Source organism: Dendrobates tinctorius, unplaced genomic scaffold, assembly GCF_039654945.1.
Source record: "Dendrobates tinctorius isolate UK_male_01 unplaced genomic scaffold, ASM3965494v1 ptg000241l, whole genome shotgun sequence".
Lineage (NCBI taxonomy): Eukaryota > Metazoa > Chordata > Amphibia > Anura > Dendrobatidae > Dendrobates > Dendrobates tinctorius.
In genome coordinates this window covers 13,918,995-13,944,313 of record NW_027361908.1, presented here as the reverse complement: position 1 = coordinate 13,944,313, position 25,319 = coordinate 13,918,995, and the positions used below count along the sequence as shown (strand labels likewise).

General features: G+C 42.7%; 1 protein-coding gene across 1 annotated transcript in view; it reads right to left on the bottom strand.

Moving 5' to 3' along the window:
- Positions 1-248: 248 nt before the first annotated feature.
- The window catches only part of PPM1H (protein phosphatase, Mg2+/Mn2+ dependent 1H), a 304,754-nt gene continuing 279,683 nt past the window's right edge, over positions 249-25,319 (bottom strand). Inside the window, exons 9-10 of the mRNA XM_073556965.1 lie at positions 5,735-5,886; positions 249-960 (exon numbers count right to left, since the gene is read on the bottom strand). Of these exons, the coding sequence (XP_073413066.1) occupies positions 813-960; positions 5,735-5,886 (300 nt within the window). The 3' untranslated portion in view covers positions 249-812. The remainder of the gene's footprint in view (positions 961-5,734; positions 5,887-25,319) is intronic.

Genomic DNA, 25,319 nt, shown 5'->3' with positions numbered 1-25,319 from the left:
CCAAAGTCACACTGTTAGCACAAGAGCGTGGTCGGAAAACACCATATCCCAACACGTTCACTCATCATTAGTTGTGACCATTAGCCCTGCCTTCAGGTCATTCAAGAGCTGCGGTCAAAAGATGGTGGAACGGCACCAAAGCGGTCCCGGGAAAAGCAGAAGATGGTGGCTGGTAAGTATTTTATTAAGGGCATAAAAGCAACATTAGTGATACTACTCTGAAATAAATAAAATACAAAACTCCGGAGTGGTGTTTAATGGATCAGGAACGTTTACTGTGAACTGATGAGAATTAGAATCACAATGACGTGTTCGAGCTTCTCTATGCGTAAATCATCACGGACGCATCCTTTCATTATTATTGATGTTGGCGAAAGGACTCCTATTTTACGCAGTGAATTTATTGAAGATTGCCCCCTCCCTACTCTAATGCCAGACAGAAATGAATGATGAGATGCTGCAACCTAACAGTTGGTGGATTGTTAAATTGTGATTTATAACTGAATGGCCACTTATCGGAGGTGTCGAGAGATTAACTTCTCCTGTCCAAATATGCACCGCTTTACTGACAGTACTTTAATGATGAAACCTACATGGCAGCACACGAAAATCCAAACAAGGACCAGGTCTGTAGAGTACAACACAAGAAACCATATGACATTAGCAGCGTTACATATGCTCGGAGGTCCCAGACGCACAATTAGAGGGATTGTGCAATGCCCTATTTCAGTAGTGACATTTCTACAGAAGTTCTTATTCACAACTTGTTAACAGTACATAAGAAACAATCCCTGATCTTGGAGTCAATGCCTTCATGTCAGTTTATTGCCATGTACTAATGGAATGACATACACGGAAATGTCATCTCCCGAGCCCAGCCTGTCATTAGATATTCTCCAACCTCGGTCTTTCAGGACACCTCTAGCGCGCATCACAAGGTCCTGGGCGGCCAGCGTGTACCTGCCAAGGGAGAGGAACACACATTACAGATTACTGTACTGCACAGAAGTCATTCTTCTCGGACTTACTGGGACCTTTGCCTTGAATCGATCGTATAAGCACTTAAGTGGATGAAGCCAGGATCATTTATTCTTTAATAACAAAGTATTTCTTTATTCTAGAGCTGACCAAGATATTTTTTTTACATAAAAAAAGAGACAGTCGGCATAAAATGACTGTTCACACTAAGTAGAAGCGCTTGCTGCATGCCTGGCTGTATCAAGCAATTCAGAGCATCTTACCACCTACTTTTCATGTATCTCTGCCCCTTCTTTCTTTATTGGCAACTCTAGATTTACAGAAGACAAAAGAGGGCGGAAATGGATGGAAACAGGTAGGTGGGAAGATGTACCGAACAGTTTCGACAAAGGTGCACCTAGTGCCTGTGCTTGGTTTGATCAGTCATTTTGTGCTGACTTTATTTAGAAATATATTTTAAAGGGTCATCAAGCCTCAGAGTGACTGTAGAATTTTAGCCTATGTGACTGCAGACTTGTGAATCAGAGTTATAGCCTAAGGCTGGATAAGCACTTTAAGTAAAAAAAAGCTGAGCATTTTTAAAACAGAATTTTTTGTATGACCATTAAGTAATTTGTAAAGCAAAAAACAAACAAACAAGTTTTAAAATGTAGACTATTTTAGATTTCATCCTATGTTTTTATCCACACATTAGCATCACTAGGTAGAGGTCAGAGGCTTTGATAACAGAAGGCGACAGGATTCTCTTTAGCAAGACACTATGCAGAAAACTGAGTCACCTCAGAAAAGTACAAATTATACTCATTAATACATGTTCGATATTTCACAGTGAAAATGTAAAAGGATTAGAAGACCATGGCTCTGATTCATCAAGACAGGCATGAATAATGTGAGCTGGAGTCAGACACTCCTGATTCATTAAGAGGTGCATATGTCTGTACTCCTCTCCACTTAGGATGATCTAATGGCTTTGGAAAAGTGCTTATCCAAATAGGTAAAGCGCTTACCGAATAGCTACATCGCGACACATGCAGCTGCGGCGCGGAACAGCTGATTACCGGGAGTGATCGGGGGAACAGGTTCCCGATGCAGCTACTCGGTACGCGCTATAGCAATTTGGATAAGCAAATCTTACTCCAGCCAGGGACTGGTTTAAGACTTATTAGGTAGGCCACAGCTTGTGTCTAGAATAAGTAGAAAATTTTGTGACTTATCAAAGTGTTTTACACCAGATTTCTGGCGAAAACGCTCATGAATCGTGACTGGTGTTGAGCAACTATGTTCGACAGCCTCAACACAAGCAGGGGTCGCCTAACTTACAGAAAAACCCTGCATGTGTTGTGGCTGTTGAACAGCAGGGAGACATGCAGCCGCGGCGACTTGAACATGGTGTTAGAGTACTCCGAAGACACTCTTAGCACACGAGCATGCTCGGATAACATCTTCTCACAGCATGTTCGCAATGACTTTTCTAAATAATTTATCAATATTTGCAAACTCAAATTATTATTATTTTTATTATGATGTTTGCAATATTTACTTTGGAAATCTGACAAATCCATGTGCAGAGCTAAAAAAAACAAGCAAACCCATAATTCATAACAAAGGGTTGGGGACAGTTAGGAAACCTGGAGGTGCTTATTTCCAAAATTGGGCTTTGACATTTTGAAATCAAGATTCTTAAGAAAGGAGATAAAGAAAATGAGATTGGTGGTGATTAGAGGTGAAACGCATTATATATATATATATATATATATATATATATATATATATATATATATATACACACACAGTATGCTCAATGTGGGTGTGTATGTATGCGTGTGTGTGTGTGTGTGTGTCCGGGATTGGCATCCGCACCGTCGCAGCTATAGGATAGGATTAGATATACGGATCAGCAGACAGTATCACACAGGATAGGATTAGATACACGGCTCAGCAGTCAGTATCACACAGGATAGGATTAGATACACGGCTCAGAAGTCAGTATCACACAGGATAGGATTAGATACACAGCTCAGCAGTCAGTATCACACAGAATAGGATTAGATACACAGCTCAGCAGTCAGTTCCACACAGGATAGGATTAGATACACAGCTCAGCAGTCAGTATCACACAGGATAGGATTAGATACACGGCTCAGCAGTCAGTATCACACAGGATAGGATTAGATACACGGCTCAGCAGACAGTATCACACAGGAGAGGATTAGATAAACAGCTCAGCAGTCAGTATCACACAGGATAGGATTAGATACACGGCTCAGCAGTCAGTATCACACAGGATAGGATTAGATACACAGCTCAGCAGTCAGTATCACACAGGATAGGATTAGATACACGGCTCAGCAGTCAGTATCACACAGGATAGGGTTAGATACACAGCTCAGCAGTCAGTATCACACAGGATAGGGTTAGATACACAGCTCAGCAGTCAGTATCACACAGGATAGAATTAGATACACGGCTCAGCAGTCAGTATCACACTGGATAGGGTTAGATACACGGCTCAGCAGTCAGTATCACACAGGATAGGATTAGATACACGGCTCAGCAGTCAGTATCACACAGGATAGGGTTAGATACACAGCTCAGCAGTCAGTATCACACAGGATAGGATTAGATACACGGCTCAGCAGTCAGTATCACACAGGATAGGGTTAGATACACAGCTCAGCAGTCAGTATCACACAGGATAGGGTTAGATACACAGCTCAGCAGTCAGTATCACACAGGATAGGATTAGATACACAGCTCAGCAGTCAGTATCACATAGGATAGGATTAGATACACGGCTCAGCAGTCAGTATCACACAGGATAGGGTTAGATACACAGCTCAGCAGTCAGTATCACACAGGATAGGGTTAGATACACAGCTCAGCAGTCAGTATCACACAGGATAGGATTAGATACACGGCTCAGCAGTCAGTAACACAATAGGATTAGATACACAGCTCAGCAGTCAGTATCACACAGGATAGGATTAGATACACAGTTCAGCAGTCAGTATCACACAGGATAGGATTAGATACACGGCTCAGCTGTCAGTATCACACAGGATAGGATTAGACACACGGCTCAGCAGTCAGTATCACACATGATAGGATTAGATACACAGTTCAGCAGTCAGTATCACACAGGATAGGATTAGATACACAGTTCAGCAGTCAGTATCACACAGGATAGGATTAGATACACGGCTCAGCACTCAGTATCACACAGGATAGGGTTAGATACACAGCTCAGCAGTCAGTATCACACAGGATAGGGTTAGATACACAGCTCAGCAGTCAGTATCACACAGGATAGAATTAGATACACGGCTCAGCAGTCAGTATCACACAGGATAGGGTTAGATACACGGCTCAGCAGTCAGTATCACACAGGATAGGATTAGATACACGGCTCAGCAGTCAGTATCACACAGGATAGGGTTAGATACACAGCTCAGCAGTCAGTATCACACAGGATAGGATTAGATACACGGCTCAGCAGTCAGTATCACACAGGATAGGGTTAGATACACAGCTCAGCAGTCAGTATCACACAGGATAGGGTTAGATACACAGCTCAGCAGTCAGTATCACACAGGATAGGATTAGATACACAGCTCAGCAGTCAGTATCACATAGGATAGGATTAGATACACGGCTCAGCAGTCAGTATCACACAGGATAGGGTTAGATACACAGCTCAGCAGTCAGTATCACACAGGATAGGGTTAGATACACAGCTCAGCAGTCAGTATCACACAGGATAGGATTAGATACACGGCTCAGCAGTCAGTAACACAATAGGATTAGATACACAGCTCAGCAGTCAGTATCACACAGGATAGGATTAGATACACAGTTCAGCAGTCAGTATCACACAGGATAGGATTAGATACACGGCTCAGCTGTCAGTATCACACAGGATAGGATTAGACACACGGCTCAGCAGTCAGTATCACACATGATAGGATTAGATACACAGTTCAGCAGTCAGTATCACACAGGATAGGATTAGATACACAGTTCAGCAGTCAGTATCACACAGGATAGGATTAGATACACGGCTCAGCAGTCAGTATCACACAGGATAGGATTAGACACACGGCTCAGCAGTCAATATCACACAGGATAGGATTAGATACGCGGCTCAGCAGAAAGTATCACACAGGATAGGATACTTGGGTAATCGTTTAGTTAATTTGTGTTGCAAATCTGTAGTGTTGAATATATGATGTGAAATGTTTTTATGTGCAATATAATCATTACAATTTGTTATAACTAACCACAGTAGGTTACTATGCCCAGGCAACGCAAGGCTCTTCAGCTAGTATATATATATATATACACATACACACACACACACACATACATACACACACACATATACATACATACATAAAAGCAACTGTACATATGTAAAAATAAAATGGCCCTTTCACAGATCTGGAAACCACAGAGAAACAAACTATTAATGGAAATTTATATTAAGAACATGTCCTGGATAAAACTAGTAATGTGGGTCTGGGATGTAATGGTTTGCTAGCCAATTGGCCATGACAAGCCAGGATTTTTAGCTCATAAGTAGTCTGGTGCGGAGCAAGGAAAGGAAAGAAGTTACATACTGCATATGACAAGCTGTAAGTGTCTCCCCCACCCCAGCAAACCCTACTGTAAATTAGATTTTTAAAGAAACTGGCTTTGTACCATACTTGTGTAAATTCTATATACGGTTTTCTAAAAACGGAGAAAATCCAATACATACCTATGAGGGTCATCAGGATCACAGCAAGCTAGAAAATTTGTAACAGCTTCAGACACTTCTTCATTCAATAAGACATCCCAAAGGCCATCTGTTGCCAATACTAGAACATCATCTGCACCATGTTCATACTGCAAAAGATCATAAACTCGTACCTATTGTAAAAAGGCAAAATAACAATGGAAATATAAATTATTAGAGGATTTGTCAACCGTTTTCAAAATACAAACTATATCAATTATTAAATACATAATTTAGGTGTACTTACTTTTAAAATGCATATAATAATAGCTGCATACTCTTGTCAAAGATACCCTCCTAATATTAACTTATTTCCACGGCAAGCCATTTATCCTTTTCTTCCTAAAAACTATGCCTTTAGGCTAGTTTCACACTAGCGTTTGTGAGCGCAGCGATGGCCTGCGCACGGCCGCCGCTAAGCCCCGCCTCCACCGGTATCTCCGCCTCCGGGCGCATGACGTTGCATGCGTCATGTGTCCCCTATCTTCATCACAGAGGGCGCAGGCCGCGCGCAGTCTGCGTTTGGCGGCGCATGCGTCCTTTTGACGGTGCGCCGAGCAGCGCCAAACGCAACCTGTTGCATTTTGGTTGTGCTCGGCGCACCGTCAAAAGGACGCATGCGCCGCCAAACGCAGACTGTGCGCAGACTGCTCCCTCTGTGATGAAGATAGGGGACGCATGACGCATGCAACGTCATGCGCCCGGAGGCGGAGATACCGGTGGAGGCGGGGCAGGGGGCGGGGCTTAGCGGCGGCCGTGCGCAGGCCGTCGCTGCGCTCACAAACGCTAGTGTGAAACTAGTCTTATTTATTTTTCAATTGACATACAGCTCGGAAAAGTCTCAAAAAGAATCATTCTGTTCATTTCTATGGAGAAATTACTTCCGATTCACATCTTCAAGCTTCTGAGTGTCATTTAAACACTTCAGGCTTTCAAAAACTCCATCCTGACTAGTGAGCTGATGTTGGACACCCCCTGTTTTGTGCGGGCTCCGGCGCTGAGCCCACACCTTTCAGGGAACACGATAGCTGATCTGCCCACAACAGCCGCGGGTGGAATCGCGATCAACCCTGGCTGTTAACTAGTTAAATGCTGCTGTCAATCTCTGACAGAGGCATTTAACTCGCACTTACCGGAGGCGCGTCATAAATCCTGCCCAATGGTGACCGTGCACATGATTACGGGTCACTGATGGGTTGGCATGACAACCAGAGGTCTGAAGCAGACCTCTATGGTTGTCATTGCCGGATTGTTATGAGCGCCGCCCGGTGGTCATAGCAAGTGAACATTTCTGTGTGTAGCAGAAGCGATCAAAGTACTGCAGCTTCTAGTCTCGATTGCTAAACAGCGAAATTAAGTATTTTTTGGTCGCCGCTACATTGCAACAACATGCAATACAGTGCGATTATAAGATCATATCTACACCAAAATGGTATCAATAAAAACAGTTCTGCGCGCAAAAAATAAGCCCTCACCAGCCTAGATCATGAAAAATGGAGACACTACAGGTGTTGGAAAATGGCGCCATTTTTTTTTTCTAACCAAACTTCATTTTTTTTTTTCACCTCTTAAATAAAAAGAACCTATACGTTTGGTATATTCAAACTCGTAATAACCTGGAAAATCATAATAGCAGGTCAGTTTTAGCATTTAGTCAACATGGTGAAAAACAACTCTGGAATTGCACTTTTTTGCAATTTCACCACACTTGGAATTTTTTTCCTCCGTTTTCCAGTACATTATATTTCATACACTGCCAATTTTGCAAGTTTTCCCACCTACAAAGAATGGAGAGGTCTGCAATTTTTATCGTACTGACACTTCAACGGTGAAACAGAATCTATTAAATAAAACCCAGAAAAACATATTGTATGATTTTGTACACAATTAATTTGCATTTTATTGCATGAAATAAGTATTTGATAGAATAGAAAAACAGAACTTTATATTTGGCACAGAAACCTCTGTTTGCAATTACAGAGGTCAGATGTTTTCTGTAGTTCTTGACCAAGTTTGCACACACAGCACCAGGAATTTTGCCCACTTCTCCTTACAGATCTTTCACGGTTCTGGGCAATGATATTAAGTTTCAGCTCCCTCCAAAGATTTTGCATTGGGTTCAGGTCTGGAGATTGGCTAGGACACTCCAGTACCTAGGAATTATTCTTACAGAGCCACTCCTTAGTTGCCCTGGCTGTGTTTTGAGACATTGTCATGCTGGAAGACCCAGACATGACCCATCTTCAATGTTCTTACTGAATAAAGAGGTACTTGCCCAAAATCTGACGATATATGACCCTATCCAATCCTCCCTTCAATACAGTGCAGTCATCTTGTCCCTTTTGCAGAAAAAACACTTCAAAGCATGAGGTTTCCCCCACCATGCTTCACGCTTGGGACAGTGTTCTTGGGGTTGTACTCATCCTTCTTCCTCCAAACACGACGAGTGGAGTAAATACCAAAAAATTATATTTTGGTCTTATCCGACCACATGACCTTCTCCTATACCTCCTCTGGATCATCCAGATGGTCATTGGTGAACTTCAAACGGGCCTGGACATGTATTGGCGTGAGCAGGGGGACCTTGCGTGCCCTGCAGGATTTTAATGCATGACAACGCAGTGTGTCACTAGCAGTAATGTTTTGAGACTGTGGCCCCAAGCTCTCTACAGGTCATTGACCAGGTCCTCCTGTGTAGTTTTGGGCTGATTTTGGACCTTTCTAGAAAGCATACTTACCCCACGAGGTGAGATCTTGCATGGAGCCCCAGACCAAGGAAGATTGATAGTCATCTTGTTGTTCTTCCATTTTCTAATAATTGTGCCAACAGTTGTTGCCTTCTCACCAAGTTGCTTGCCTATTGTACTGTAGTCCATTTCAGCCTTGTGCAGGTCTACAATCTTGTCGGTATTGTCCTTAGACAGCTTTTTGTCTTGGCCATGGTGGGGAGGTTAAAGTGTGATTGATTGTGTGGACAAGTGTCTTTTATACAGGTAACAAGTTCAAACAGGTGCAATTAATACAAGTAATGAGTGCAGAGTAGGAGGGCTTCTTAAAGAAAAACTATCATGTCTGTAAGAGCCAGAAATTTTGCTGGTTGGTGGATTATCAAATACTTATTTCATGCAAAAAAATGCAGTTTCATTGTTTAAAAATTATACAATAATGTGATTTTCTGTTTTTTTTCTTCTTTTTAGATTCTGTCTCTCAGAGTTGAAGTGTACCTACGACAAAAACTACAGATCTCTCCATTCTTTGTAGGTGGGAAAACTTGTAGAATCGGGGAAGTATCAATTCCTTATTTTCCCCACTGTATATGGAAACCCAAGAAGAACTGAAAACAACTGAGAGAAAGGGAGTGATTTTTTTTCGGGCGTTATCCTAGTTGCTTTCTTTTTTTTCTCACCATTTTTTTTTTTAACTGAAGCAGATAGACTGAACATTCTTTATCCAAGGACTCTTGATATATCAAAAAGAAATGAAACTCAGAGGCAGGGGCGGACATATCATTGGTGCAGCCGCACAGGGGCCCAAGAAGTAAAGGGACCCACTATTACATCCAAATCCGCGTGCAGCTACGCTGACACAACTATTGTATTGCAAAGGGCCCATACACTGTTCTTGCACTGGACCCTTTTTTGTATCTGTCAGATGGAAGTATGTCTTCTGTGCGTCATCCGATTTATGTGGATCCCCATTGACTTTACTGGCAGAGTCTGATCCACAATACAAATTAGAATAGGAATGAGCAGAGTCTCAAGGATCGTAGATAAAGATTAATTTTTAAAAATGATGCATATGTAAAATAATGAAACTCTATGGGTTAATGTGCTGTACAAGAAAAAAAAATGGACAACGCTTGGACATGTCACATGCATGTGGGAATGTACCTATTATAGCAGCACTGGCGCCCCTGCAAGTCTCCGTTCTCAGCATGGAAGCTAGCATGTTTACTCAACGCCCCTTGCTGCTCCAGTCTCCATTGTCTCTGCACCCTCCCCAGCACCTGGCATGCAGGTCTCCTGGGAGAATGCTTGGGGTGCACGCTCACTGCTCCTTAAGTGGGCCGTGCGCGCTTCTGGAAATGTCTCCAGCCCTGTGTCCTTGCCCTATATCAGGCTACCTCTTCCTATGGGAGGTGCCTGATTATTGTTGTGCTTTCTGGCTTGGTCTGTTTGGTCCTTGCTTGGCTGCGCACTGTATTCGGGTCCTCTGCCTTGCGCTCTGTCGTGCCTCCTGGTACATGCCCCGTTCCTGCACTCTGCCTTGTTTCTTAGCACACGCTCCGTTCCCGTACTCTGCCTTGCCGCGCTTCCTAGCACATGCTCTGCCGTGCTCCCTAGCACACCCTTGGCTCCTGTACTGTGCCCTGTCGTGCTTCTCTGCACACACTCTGTCTTGCACTCAGGCGTGCTTCCCAGCATGCGCTCTGCCTAATCCTGTACTCTGGTGTGCTTCCCAGCACGCGTTCTGTTTAACCTTGTGCCCTGGCGTGCTCCCTTGCATGCACCCTGATTTGCCCGCACCTGGGTGTGCTAGTCTATGCGCGCCATACGTGCTCCCGTGTGCTCGCCTTGCACCATCCAGTATCTAACTCACTCCTATGTACACGTCTTGTATTGTCCTGTACCCTCCGTGCTTCCGTACACCCGCCCTGTACTGTCCTATACCCTGCATGCCCCTTTGTCCACGCTTTGCACACTCCCGTTTTCTGCACACTCCCTGTTGCATCCTGCAGACACACTCAGTCGTATCTCCTGTGAGCCAGCCACCTGGATCCAGCAGTCGTGGTACATTACCCCCTTGGGCCTGCCACTGACACTCCCTGTATAGGGGGTGGTCCTCACTAGGTCTGCTCATCCTGGGTGGGTTGGTGCTATGACCCAGAGGGTCCACTCCAGGAGTCGGCACAGTATCATTTTAATCAGTGTAATGGCGCCGACCAGACACTGTCTGTAGGTTATTGTGCACAATCCTGCTGTTCACTTTAAGGCTAAGTGCACACGTACCGGAACTCTCGCGGAAATTACCGCGAGAATTCCGGAATTCCAGTCCGCGGGAAAATCGCATTTTAAATTCCCGCGATTTTCCCGCGGAAAAACTAGCATTTTGCAAGCGTAATTAGCTTGCAAAATGCTAGCGTTTTCCAAGCGATCTGTAGCATCGCTTGGAGAACTGATTGACAGGTTGGTCACACTCGTCAAACATAGTGTTTGACGAGTGTGACCAACTTTTTACTACTGAGGCTGCTTATGCAGCCTCAGTAGTAAAAGACAGAATGTAAAAAAAAAATAAAAAATGGTGTTATTCTCACCCTCCGACGTCCCGCGCATCCGTTCCCAGTAGTCCTTTGCGAAAATGCCCGCGATGACGTCCGTTCTCGCGGGATCGCGACGTCTCGCGGTAATTCGCGATGGCGTCACGCGAATTACCGCGAGACTTCGCGATCCCGCGAGATCGGACGCCATCGCGGGCATTTTCGCAAAGGACTACTGGGAACGGATGCGCGGGACGTCGGAGGGTGAGAATAACAATATTTTTTATTTTAAATTCTATTTTTTACAGGGATATGGTACCCAAAGCCCGGAGGACAGTCTCCTCTCCTCCGGACCATGGGTACCATCCGCAATTGTTCTGCTTACTTTCCGCATGGTGTGCACAGCCACATGCGGGAAATAAGCGGAACAATGCATTCCTATGGGTGCGGGATCGCCGCGATTCCGCAAAATAATGAGCATGCTGCGGTTTTTACTGCGAAGCGATTCCGCCGCGGTAAAAACCGCAGCATTAGCACAGCATTGCGGAATCCCATAGGAATGCATGGGATGCTTATTTTTCGCGTTTTCGCGGCAAAATCGCGCGGTTAAAACTGCCGCGGAAACGCGAAAAAAACGCCACGTGTGAACTCAGCCTAAATCATTAACTAGTGGCCTTTACACAATCCAGAGACATTCCCTGGCCTGTTCCGCAGATCGTTTGTCTCTTCTAAATGAATCTTTTGCTGAACATCCACGAAGTATCCTCTGCGCCGGCATTCCAATTGTCATTGCACCCTACTTGAATTCCCTGCTAAACCTTACAATCAGTAGACAGTGCTTGCCGAGCATTTTAATTAACCTATGGAAAAGCAGTAATTTAAAAGAAGAATGACGGCTTTAGCCAAGGCAGCCAAGGGAAAATTATACTCAGTATTACAATTTGGAAATCGTACGCCTGGTCAGACATGCTGGATAATCCTTTCAGTTCAGCAATACATCTGTCGTCCACAAACCCGTCTAAACATGTACTGTATTTGGCATACGCTCACGGCTGGGAGGCTTTAATATGCCTCTCCGCATTCTTCACTCATTGTAAAAAGGGAATGTTTATAAAACAGGTTTTTTTTTTGCTTCCAACAGTTTTCCAGTGTTTGCTGAAATGCAGAGTTCCTGGAATTCTGATATTTGCTTTTGATTTAATTACATAATTTCACATTTAAGGAATATCTCAGAGACTTTCCAACACATGTCTTACAGATAACATACCATGCACAAACAGTAATAATAAAAAAGGCTCACCCTTTATGGTTTTTCCATGTATTAAAAGAAATCAGCGGACTTCATTGTCTCATAATTCTAGCTTACATGCTAAATATGCAATCCCTCACATACATTTCCTTTACTGAACACAGCAGTCAGCTTTGTTCTCACTTCTTATTAGTAAGTTCTTGCTCCCATAATGTAGCGAGGTTGCAGCATGTCTTTTTATCTGCCTCCAGCCTAATAATCGAGTTACCACCTTTTATTCTAGTCCTACCTATGACAATAGTGAGATAACTATAGAAAAGTGGTCTCTAGCAAAAAATAAAGAAGTCGGTATATTATAAGGCTTTGATATCAGCAATATTTCAGAATTATAGGGGATCTGACACCAGTTTTTGCCACCTAATCTGAAAGCAGCATAATATAAAGACAGAGACCCCAATTCCAACGATATGTCCCTTAGTGGGCTGCTCAATGGAGTTTTGATAAAATCACAGTTTTACCAGCAGGAGATGATCATTAGAGGACTAGTAAACCTGCTGCCAGGAGGTAGCCAAGCATATTCATGAGATCTACATAAACCCAACCCCCAGCATTGATTGGCAGCTTTCTATCCACGTATAATGTACACAAAAAGCTGCCAATCAGTGGTGTGGGCGTGGTTATACAGAGCTCAGCATTCAGAGAACTGGTAAATCTGCAGCGGAGAAACAGGGATTTTATCAAAATCACAGCAAGCAGCCAAGTGAGTGACACATCACTGGCATCAGGGTCTCTTTCCCTAAATCATGCTGCTCTCAGATGGGGTACCAGAAACCTGGTGACTGATCCAGAGGAGTATATAAAGTGTAATGGAAAAAAAATACAATCAAATGTTTCAAAAATTGCGATAAAACGTCACAGAAAATTACACATTGTTCTAGACTAAAAATCATCTTCAAAACCAAAGCCTGAAATAAAGCACATTGTTGTGATAAGGACTGTTCTGCCAGAAATATTGTAGTAATGGAAAAAAAGATATAGAAAGGGGTGATCAATACTCATTAATTAACTACTTACCCCAGAGTCTGTACTGTAAATATTTAGTAGAGACAACGTTGACAGTTAATCTAGACATCTAGACTAAGAGGGAATGTCACTCGCTAAAAAAACCCAAAAAACTAAGTACCTTGCAAAACTCCCTGAGCTTTGCCAATTCTTATACGCTGCATTGCTCTATTGCACAGATAACTATATTTGTTGCTTTTGGAGTGCAGTAACTTAAGTGAAATCCCTGCTTAGTTTCTTCAAAGTCTTCTTTGGAGGAGGGGTTGTACACTTCCACCCCTCCCTCTCAGAAGCAGCCAATCACAGCTTGGCAGTGTCTGGGATGGATTAAGTGTCAAGTATAGTGTGGCACTACCACAACGTGCACAAGTAGGTTACCCAGACCCAAGTGAATAATAAAGTAACTTGGAACTCAACTGAATTGTCCTTTTTAGGTGGTTTTTATTTTTATTCCCGCTGGATTGCTGAAGCCAAATGGCGGCGGATACCGCGTTCAGCCCTGCACACTTGCAACCTACTTCTATAAGCCCCATATTAGCCTTAGGCTGCCGGTCTCACCTGCAGGCTACCATTATATGCCCCATACGGGCCTTTTGCTACCGGTCTCAGTACAGACATTTTCTACAGGTATATTTTCACACCGGTCTCAGTACAGACATCTTCCACAGGCAAATTGCTTCAGCAATCCAGCGGGAACCTCTCCTCATTTCCTTATGGAATATACTGTATCTAATTGAATTACCAGCACAGCATGCCTTAAGGGTAGCTGGAAGCCTGCTATATTATGCCTACACCATATTTGGAAGCAGGAACTTACAAAAAATTATTTTGCTCGTGGACATACGTTTGTTCATACTATATAGACAGCAGTCGGACTGACGAAGGCCAAGTGTAGGCCGAAACGTCTTTTTGTAGGACTGCACATAAAAACTTCACCTAAAAAGGACAATTCAGTTGAGTGCCAAGTTACTTTATTATTATTCACTCTGGGAAGGAATAAGGTGCAAGTTCTCAGAAAAAAAACAAACAAAAGTAATGCTCAGTTGGTCTGCAAGAAGAAATTTCACATACTGCGCTCCAAAAGCAACATATGGGAATGTCACTGCAACGGAATGATGCAGTGCTAAAAAGAAAAGAGGGGGCACTCCGGGAGCTTTGCAAGATATGTAACTCAAATTTCTTGGAGCGAATGACAGTTCCTCTTTAACCCCTTTCTGACTTTGGGCATAACAGTACGCCCACTTCGGAATCCCTCCCTTTGATGTGAGCTCCGGTACTGAGCCCACATCTTTCCCGACACATGTCAGTTGTTTTGAACAGCTGACATGTGCCTCTGACAGCCACGGGTGGAATCGCGATCCACCCATGGTTGTTTAATGCCGCTGTCAATCTCAGACAGCGGCACTTAACTCATGCTTCTGGTGTGCGCGCCAGTAATCCAGCCCATCGGTGACCTCGTCACATGATTGCCGGTCACCTATGGATTGGAATGACAACCAGAGGTCTCCAGCAGACCTCTATGGTTGTCAAAGCTGGATTGCTATAAGCGCTGCAAGGTGGTCGGCGCTCATAACAAGTGAGCACTTCAGCTATACAAGCAGGCGATCTGATCGCTTGTATGTAGCAAAGCCGATCAGACAACTGCAGCTTCTAGTCTCCCATGGAGACTATTGAAGGATGCAAAAAATGTTTTAAAAATATATAAAAAATAAAAATATAAAAGTTCAAATCACCCCCTTTCGCCTCATTCAATATAAAAGAATAAAACAAAAAAAATCAAAAAAATCAAACCTACACATATTTCGTGGCGCCGCGTTTAGAATCGCCTGATCAATATAAAAAAATAATTAACCTGATCGGTAAACCGCGTAACAAGGAAAAAAAATGTAAAACACCAGAATTATGTTTTTTTTTCTTTAACGGACAATCAAAAGATCGTATATACACCAAAACTGTATCAATAAAAATGTCAGCTCGGTGCACAAAAAAAAGCCCTCACCCAGCCCAAAATCACGAAAAATGGAGACACTACATGGCGCTTTTTTATTTTTAACTAATGTTTGGATTTTTTTTCACCATTTAAATAAAAAAGAACCTAGACATGTTTGGTGTCTATGAACTCGTAATGACCTGGAGAACCATAATGGCAGGTCAGTTTTAGCATGTAGTGAACATGGTTAAAAAAAAAAAAAAAAAATTGTGGAATTGCGCTTTTTTTTGCACTTTCGCAGCACTTGGAAATGATTTCCCGTTTTCCAGTGCACGATATGTTAAAACCAATCATGTCATTTAAAAGTACAACTTTTCCTGCAAAAAACAAGCCCTCATATGACCAATTTGCCCAAAAAATAAAAAAAAGTTATGGTCCTGGAAAGAAGGGGAGCAAAATACGAAAATGCAAAGATGAAAATACCTCCGGTCGTTAACACATGCAGAAGGGCTCCACATGGACTCTGTGTGATCTCCCGATCCTTTGCTAAACTGTACAAAGCTTTATCATTACAGTCATCAATGTAAATTATGGCAGCACTGTAAAAGGTGTCAACATAGTCAATGAGATACAGTATTACTGCAGTTTGCATACTGTCCGATACCATGACGATGTACTGAATTGCTCAGAAGCTGTAGAAAAGAAAATGAATGGAGATTTCTGAATAAGACTAACTGCAATGCTCCTCTATATATGAATCATGTCAGTTAAAATTGGTTGCAGATGTGGACAGTCTTTAAAAACAGGACCTTTCACCAGGTTACACTGGTCACATCATAAAATAGTGACTGCCGAGTTGAACACGTGTTGTGTTTTGTTTTGTTTTTTTAAATTCCTCATCTATGTTACAAATATATTAGCTTGTAAGAATTTAGGTTATAGCGAGCATCCAAAAGGGCGTTACCATATTTGTTCCCTGGGGGTGTGAACTTCTTTCCCTGTATGACATTTACCAATCATAAAAAACATACTGGGGAAAAAAAAACATGCCCCCCACAACAGATTTAGAAAAGGTGTTTCTTCTTTTTGAGACATGTATTGACAGACAGTCTGATGTCTTCATTGATCTCACTGCATAGCGGTACGGGATCAGAGCAGAGCAGAGATGATATGATTTCTAACATTTGATAAGCTTTCATTTCACAGCAATCTGTACGAGGGAGGGGATACAGCAGAGATGACAGCTCCTAGAAGTGTTGAATGTGTCAAAAGCTCAGCTCTGGATACTGACCTCCTGAGATGAAAGCTTTAGAAGTGCTAGTAATTACACACATCTCTGTTCTACTCCCAGCACTTTGTAATCACACAAAACTTTGCAATGAGACTAAAGAGGCAATCAGACTGTCGGTTATTACAGGTCTCATACTGAGAAACCTGCTTTATGGTACTGTGAGGACTTTTTTCCCCCCTGTATGTTGCTGCCTGCTTATGACTGGTTAACTTCATGCGTGGGAAGAAGTACATTCCCCTAGAGAAGAATCTCTTTGGATTTATAACCTAAACTTTACCAGTTTATCTCTGCAACGGAAAGGAGAAATTAACAAATAGTTTTTATGTTTTATTCAGCTCTACAGCCATTATTCCCTTATGCAGCCAGTTTAACATTCTCAAACTTGTGAAAGGTACTCAAACTAGCAGGCTCTTCATGAACCATGAATAAACAGGGATTAGGGGGCTGTGTCTTGTCTAGCTCCCACTTTCTTAGTAAGACTGCTGTTTATATTGAGTACATAAAAATGATTCATGCATCCTATGGTTAAACTAAATTCTGGCAAGCTATACATTAAAGCCTCCTATATGAAATTCATCTTCCAGCTTCTAACTAAGGAGGGTTGTGTTCAAGTCCAATAATATAAAAACTCATACATAATAACTAATACATGACATGGTGATATTTCCTACGTTTTCAATCAGAGCATCAGACTAATATTCATCTAGCCAGGGATCAGATTTACTGAACAAATAAAAAGCTCCAGGGATTAACTTTGCAGGCATTTTGCTATCCAGTCGAGGTGAATGGGCTTACTGTTTAGCATAAGGATCAAATACCTTATTTTAAGCTTCGTTTGCGTTTTATACACTGCAGAGAACAGAGAGGAGCTTCCACTTTGCAACATATTGTCCCTGTATACATCAGCTTAGAATTAATCCAGTTACATACTGTATATAATTTTAGTATAAATCGGTAATGCAGTCTGTTTTGAGACTGTATAATTAACGTTTGCCTTGTCTATGTGTATACAGTGAATATAAAAAAGCTTACACCCCCCCCAATAGAATGCCAGATTTTTGCTAAGTAAAAATTTCCTACCAAGAAGAATCATTCCAGAACTTTATCCACCTTTAAAGGGAATCGGTCACCCTTTATTTGCCCTATGAGCTGCCGGCATTGACATCAGGGGCTTATCTACAGCATTCTGTAATGCTGTAGATAAGCCCCCGATGTAACCTGAAAGATAAGAAAAACATGGATGGAAACATCCCGTGCATGTCGTGGTCCGGTCCGACACCTCCCATCTTCATACGAGGCCGTCCTCTTCTTTCCTTCCTGTCGTGGCTCCAGCGCAGGCTCACTGTTCAGCCCTGTTCAGGACGGCATCGTATGAAGATGGGAGGCGTCGGACTGGACCGCGACACCCATCGGACCGGACCGCCCCCTCCGGTGAGAATAATCTAACGTGTTTTTCTTATCTTTCAGGTTAAATCGGGGACTTATCTACAGCATTACAGAATGCTGTAGATAAGCCCCTGATGTCAATGCCGGCAGCTCATAGGGCAAAAAAAAAGGGTGACAGATTCCCTTTAATGTCATCCATAATCTGTACAAGTCAACTGAAAAAAAAAAAACTAAATGAATTTTCAGGTAGAAGAAGAAAAATAAATAACTAAAATGATGTGGTTGCATAAATATGGAACTAATATTTTGTTGACGCATTCTTTGATTTTATGATAACATTGAATTTTCTGGTTAAGATTCTATCAGCATGACAGATCTAGAATGGTCAATCTTGGGCCCATTATTCCTGGTAATACAGCGCCAGATCTTTCAGATAGCCAGGGCATCTAATGTACAGCCTTCTTCAGGTTTCCCACAGATTTTCCATTGCATTAAGGTTCCTGCTCTGGCTGGGTCATTCCAAGACTGTCTTCTTCTAGCAAAGCCATTCTACTGTTGAATTGAGCCCATGCTTAGGGTCATTGTCTTGCTAAAAGGTGAATTCTTCATCTTCAGCTATTTGGAAGAGGCCTGAGGTTTTGATGCAAAATTCACTGATTTTTGTAACCATTTCCTCCACCCTGACTAAAGCCCCAGTTCCAGCTGCCAAGAAACGGCCCCAAACCTGAGTGAAAATACTAAAATTGCACAGTTTGGAGTTTGTTAGACTTGTGATTGGACAAATGTGTTGATAAGTTGGAAGCTGGAGTGGATTGTTCATTGGGATGTGAGGTGGTCAGCTGAAGGTCCGACTGACTGATTAGAAAACTTTGGATATGCTACATATTAGGTTCACCTGGTGTGTATTTTTTGGACCCAAAGGCAATACTTATCAATATATCACCATTAATACTTGAAAAGCAGCCAGAGAGCCAACAGAATTGTTACCATTTCACAGTAGTAGGCTGGGATATACTAACCTCAGAAAGAAGGCTGACAAAGCCCTGGAACTGAAATGGTGTTGGTAGACAGTAGTTTCAGCCTGAAGAAAGGGACTGACTTCCTCCAGGTAGTTCAGAGGTTTACTATCGCTATAACAAATGACTTCTCCTACTGACTACTGATATATACTGTGTATTACCCACTATGGGATATTATGACAGGTTTTCTGAACAATGATGTGCAAATGACCCCATCTATGATCTTTACTGAAACATCCAAAAATTCATTAAGAAAAAGGACAAAGTTCACTTCATGCAAAACTGATTTTGTTATATACAGTATGTTGTCCTTTGTCCATCCAAATACTTCTATATAGGTAAATCTATACGACCATTATATGTTTGGTTCAGAGAGCACTATAAATCTATTATCAGCTAAGGGAGTACCCCGTTTAGTTAGTCACGTAAGAGAAGCACATGCAGGAAACCCAAACGTTCTATTATTTGCAGGTTTAGAGAAAGTCAATCTGATTCCACAAGGTTGTAATTTGCATAACCTCCTACTCAGACGTGAGGCTAGGTGGATAATGCATACTAAAGCAATGGGCCCAATAGGGTTTAAGGATCGGGTGGATATGTCCATTTTTTTGTAGGGATGCTTGGATAAGTTTTTTGTATCAGTCTGTTACAGCAATGCTAATTACAGAAATGTATTTTTGATATGGGTGTATTTGGAGCAATGATTCCATGGGCAGATACTGTCCTTACATGCATATCATAAATTTATATACAAGATTTCATGCACAATGGAAATTTCATTTATTAATCGTTTTCCCCACAATTATTGTACGTTTTTCATGTTTGTTCTAGATTGTTTTTAATTGTTTTTTATGTATTTCATTTCATTATGGCAACAGCTGTGGAAGGAGGAGCATTGTAATGACGGGGTAGTATTTTCTTCCCTCGTCATATCCTTCCAGGTATTGACCCGTAGAAGCGCTACTCGGCGCGAAACGGCCGTCGTCAGTTTCTGCTCCCTCCTGTGCTCACTCCCCCCGGCCATAATGTTTTACATCTCTCTATATAAAACTGTATGTATGTATGTATGTGTGTGTATCACCAAACAATCACTAAGCATCTCTCATTTCACCAGAGCTGGTTAAAAGAAGCTGAGCTGTGATTGGTTGCTATGAGCAAGTTTTCCCTCAGCAGACACTGACATGGTGGGAGAAATCTAGCATTCCCGGGAACATAAGCTCCCAGCCATTGTCTGCCCCCCAGACAGGAGCACAGAGCACATGACAGAAATGAAACCCCCCCACCCGTGCCCATATACAAATCACACATCCCATAGGCACATCTTCCCTCTTAAAGGGATCTCCAGTATGAAGTCAGGGCAAATCCTTCCAGTGCTTAGGTTCTGACCCATTGCCTCTCTTAAAGGGATCCCCGGTATGGAAGTCAAGGCAATTGCCTTCAAATGCTCTGATACTGACCCCAGGCTCTCTTAAAGGGATCTCCTGTACGGAAGTTAGGGCAAATCCCTCAGCGCTGATTCTGACCCCAGGGTTCTATTAAAGGGATCATTGGTATGCAAGTCAGGGTAAATCCATCCAGCGCTCTGGTTCTGATCCCAGATTTTCGTAAAGGGATCCCCGGTAAGGAAGTTAGGGCAAATCCACTCAGCGCTCTGGTTTTGACCCAAGGCCCCTCTTAAAGGGATCCCCGGTATGGAAGTGAGGGCAAATCCACTCTACTTTGGTACTGACCCCAGGCCTGTCTTAAAGGGATCCCCGGTATGGAAGTTAGGACCTTTCCACTCAGCGCTCTGGTTCTGACACCAGGCTGATGGGATGATGTGGGATATTAGGGGTAGTAGTCCGGTGGCTCTGGCTGACAGGATGATGCGGCATATTAGGGAGAGTAGTCCGGTGGCTCTGGCTGATGTGGGATATTAGTGGTAGTTGTCCGGTGGCTCTGGCTGACGGGATGATGTGGAATATTAGGGGTAGTAGTCTGGCGGTTGTGACGGGATGATGTGGGATATTAGTGGTAGTTGTCCGGTGGCTCTGGCTGATGTGGGATATTAGGGGTATTAGTCAGGTGGCTTTGACGGGATGATGTGGGATATTAGGGGTAGTAGTCCGGTGGCTCTGGGTGATGGGACAATGTGGGATATTAGGGGTAGTAGTCCGGTAGCTCTGGCTGACGGGATGATATGGGATATTATAGTGAATGTGGCTATGTGGAGTGGGCGGGGCTCTACACTCAGAGTGTATATATATATATATATATATATATATATATATATATATATATATATATATACACACACACACATTATAATTTGTTATAACTAACCGTAGTTACCGTAGTTACTATGCCCGGGCAGCGTCGAGCTCTTCAGGTAGTTTGCCAATAAAGTACGGAATTTTTCTGAAGATCGGTGAGTGCTAACTATTTACTTCTTTGTGGACTAAAATATTGATAACCAAGTATCCTAGATCATATACATGTACTATTACTGTTAACTACAGGGTATGTGCTCATTTTGTTTTTGCCTTTGTTTTAGTTTGTGAAATGGCCAGAGTATGAACGTGCTCTTACACAGCACGTATACCAACATGTACTCCAGCTCATTTTATTTATTTTTGTTTTGCTTACTTTTTTTTGCACTCTGCACAAACAGAAGCGTGGTCCCCCTTCTTGAGCTAAGCATTTATCTAAATAGCTTCCTATGGACATGTGTCTGAACTAATTGGACTGTTATTCACATTGAGATGAGTAGACACATGGTAAGGTTTTCATGCCAGAGACATGGCAGTTCCAACTGCATACACCTTGTTGTGATGGGATGACTTTTGCACTGCTTTGATCAAAATAGTGATAACCAAGCACCTTAGGTTATTTACATGTACTATTACTATTTTTCTTACCATAGGGTATATGCGCAATTTATTTTATTTAATTTGTTTTCTTATTAGGTATAATCTAGAAGGTAGAAGACCTTTACACCTGTGATTACAAATGTAAAGGAAAGTGAATACTGGTATATTATCCTGAAAAGTACTCTGGCTTTTTACAGGCACTGATAACAGTGTTCCCATAGGGCACAATTACGGTTGGGTACAAACAAAGTAATTGTGGCTTATTATATGTAGTAGTTTACATTGACAGAAGAATGTTCATGCAATTTGTAGAAGAAGTACAGAACACAAGAACAATTAAGACTAAATTTCGGGTCTATTTAAGCGATATGTTGCCCACAAAACAGATACAGGAATTTAGAAAAAGTGATTTGATTGCAAGCAGATCCTCTTTCCTTTTATTCTCCCTTCTAAGGTCTCTTGCCTTTCAATACCTTTTGTTTCTCAATTCCCATGTCGTGTCTGTGCTCCATCTGCACAGTGAATGCGGCTTTCAGTATTTTTCCAGGTGGGATCAACCATCTCTAACTTCAAACACAAACATCCTAAAGCGTATTCTGAGAATGCTAACTTCCTACAGCTTACATGTAAATAATAAGAAACTGATGTTATCATTTCCCTGATGATAGGAGTTTATTTTTTCCCAAGGGTTTTCAGGCCTAGACAAAAAGTGTTTGTTTTTTTCATTACTGCTGGGGTCAGATTTCAAATTCCTCGAGATAATTAATACATTTCACCGGTTTCCTTATAAAGAAAATGTTCAGTTTTATTGCCATCACTCTGTTATAGAGTAGGGTCACACACACAGTGATCGGGCGACGCAAAGAACCAACAATAGCAGCGCTCCCAATTGGAATATAGGGAAAGTACCATATATACTCGTGTATAAGCCGACCCGTGTATAAGCCGACCCCCCTAATTTTGCCACAAAAAAACTGGGAAAACTTATTGACTCGCGTATAAGCCTAGGGTGGAAAATGCAGCAGCTACTGGTAAATTTCAAAAATAAAAATAGATGCCAATGAAAGTAAAATTAACTGAGACATCAGTAGGTTAAATGTTTTTGAATGGTCATATTGAATCAGGAGCCCCATATAATGCTCCATAGAGTTCATGATGGGCCCCATAAGATACTCCATACAAAATACACCCCATATAATGCTGCACAAAAGTTAATAATGCCCCCATAAGATGCTCCATAGAATAATATGCCCCATATAATGCTCCATAAAGGTTATGGCCCCATAAGATGCTCCATAGATTATGCCACATAAGATGCCCCATAGATTATGCCCCCATGTGCTGCCCCATAGAATATGCCCCCATATGCTGCCCCATAGAATATGCCCCCATATGCTGCCCCATAGAATATGCCCCCATATGCTGCCCCATAGAATATGCCCCCATATGCTGCCCCATAGAATATGCCCCCATATGCTGCCCCATAGAATATGCCCCCATATGCTGCCCCATAGAATATGCCCCCATATGCTGCCCCATAGAATATGCCCCCATATGCTGCCCCATAGAATATGCCCCCATATGCTGCCCCATAGAATATGCCCCCATATGCTGCCCCATAGAATATGCCCCCATATGCTGCCCCATAGAATATGCCCCATATGCTGCTCCATAGAATATGCCCCCATATGCTGCTCCATAGAATATGCCCTCATATGCTGCTCCATAGAATATGCCCCCATATGCTGCTCCACAGAATATGCCCCCATATGCTGCCCCATAGAATATGCCCTGTTGTGAGTTCATTTTCCCCTCCGTCACTGAGGCCTGGTGAACTCCCTATTCTAGTGAAGGAAGGTAGTGAGCCTGATTATCAGGCACCTGGGACTAATGAAGACGATTGACTGAGTGGAGTCACTGACTGGATTTAAGGCAGCCTACGCCCTTTCTGCCCTGCGGGTGACTTCTCTGTGGACTCTTGGACACCAGTCTGATTCCTGCTCTCCTAAAGCGAAGTTTTCTGTTTTGCCTTTTGCATCTAAGATTTGTTTTTCTTGCTTTTTGGATTCTGCCACTCCCTGCTGGAGTGTGCAGTGTTCCGTGAGCTCTGTCTTCTGAAAGTACCCGAGTGCTGATTTAGTTTTTGAAGCTTAGTTGCTTCAGGGCCATTTTTATATCAGCTTGTTGGCTTTTGTCTCTGATAGGGTTTTGGCAGATTGCAGACAGCAGCCTTCCTATCCGTTCCTATCTAGGTAGTTTTTGGGCCCCGTCTTTGCTCAGCCTGTCTTTCTGTCTGTGTAAGTGTTTTCATCTTGCTTCACCGTCATTATATGTGGGGGGCTGCCTATTGCTTTGGGGTCTGCTCTGGGGCAGTTAGATTTTCCCTTTCCTTCTTTAGGCCTATGTATCTCTCCGGCTGTGATCGAGGGGTCTAGGTCATCGTAGGAACCCCCCACGGCTACTGCTAGTTGTGTTGATAGGTTCAGGGGTCTGCAATCTGATAGTTGCCAACTTCTCTGGTTTTCAGGACTTAGCTAGCATTTCTGTTTTTGCCTCCTACGGTGACTCAATCATAACAGAATCACCCGCCCAACTGCAGATCCTGGGGTACTCAATAGCAGGAAAGAATTGTGTTTAACAAAGGGGGAATTTTTTTTTCTCTCAATGGAGATAAAGCAAGTGTCTGATCGTGTGGAGCAGCTCGCTGCTGAAGTGCGAGGAATTTCCGCCTATCTTGCTCGTTCACATGCTGTTGAACCAAAGATCCCCACACCTGATGTATTTTTTGGGGATCGATCTAAATTTTTGAGTTTCAAAAATAATTGTAAATTATTTTTTGCTTTGAAGCCTAACTTGTCAGGGAGCCCCGCACAGCAGGTTAAAATTGTCATCTCTTTGCTGCGCGGCGATCCCCAGGATTGGGCGTTTTCTTTGAAACCAGATGACCCTATTCTGACTAATGTGAACGCATTTTTTCAAGCCTTGGGGTTGCTGTACGACGAACCTAATGCTATTGATCAGGCTGAAAAGACCCTGTTAGCATTGAACCAGGGTCGAGAATCTGCAGAGTTGTACTGTCAAAAGTTCCGAAAGTGGGCGGTCCTTACTACCTGGAATGATAGTGCCTTGGCTGCTCTCTTTCGGAAGGGTTTGTCAGAAGCCGTAAAAGATACTATGGTGGGATTTCCTGTTCCCTCTGGTCTGGACGACTCTATGTCTTTAGCCATTCAGGTTGATCGGCGTTTACGTGAACGCAGGATTACACGAGAGGTGTTGCCACCGGTTTGAACAGACGTCTGAACCTATGCAATGTGATAGAGTTTTGTCTAAGGCGCAACGTCAGGAATTCAGAAGGCGTAATAAGCTGTGTTTTTTCTGTGGAGATGCCTCACATGTTATTTCTGTTTGTCCTAAACGTGAGAAACGCTTTGCACACACGTTCTCTGTTGGTGGGGTTCAGCCTAAGTTTCTTTTGGCGATTACTCTGATCTGTTCCCTGTCCACATTTTCCGCCAAGGCTTTTG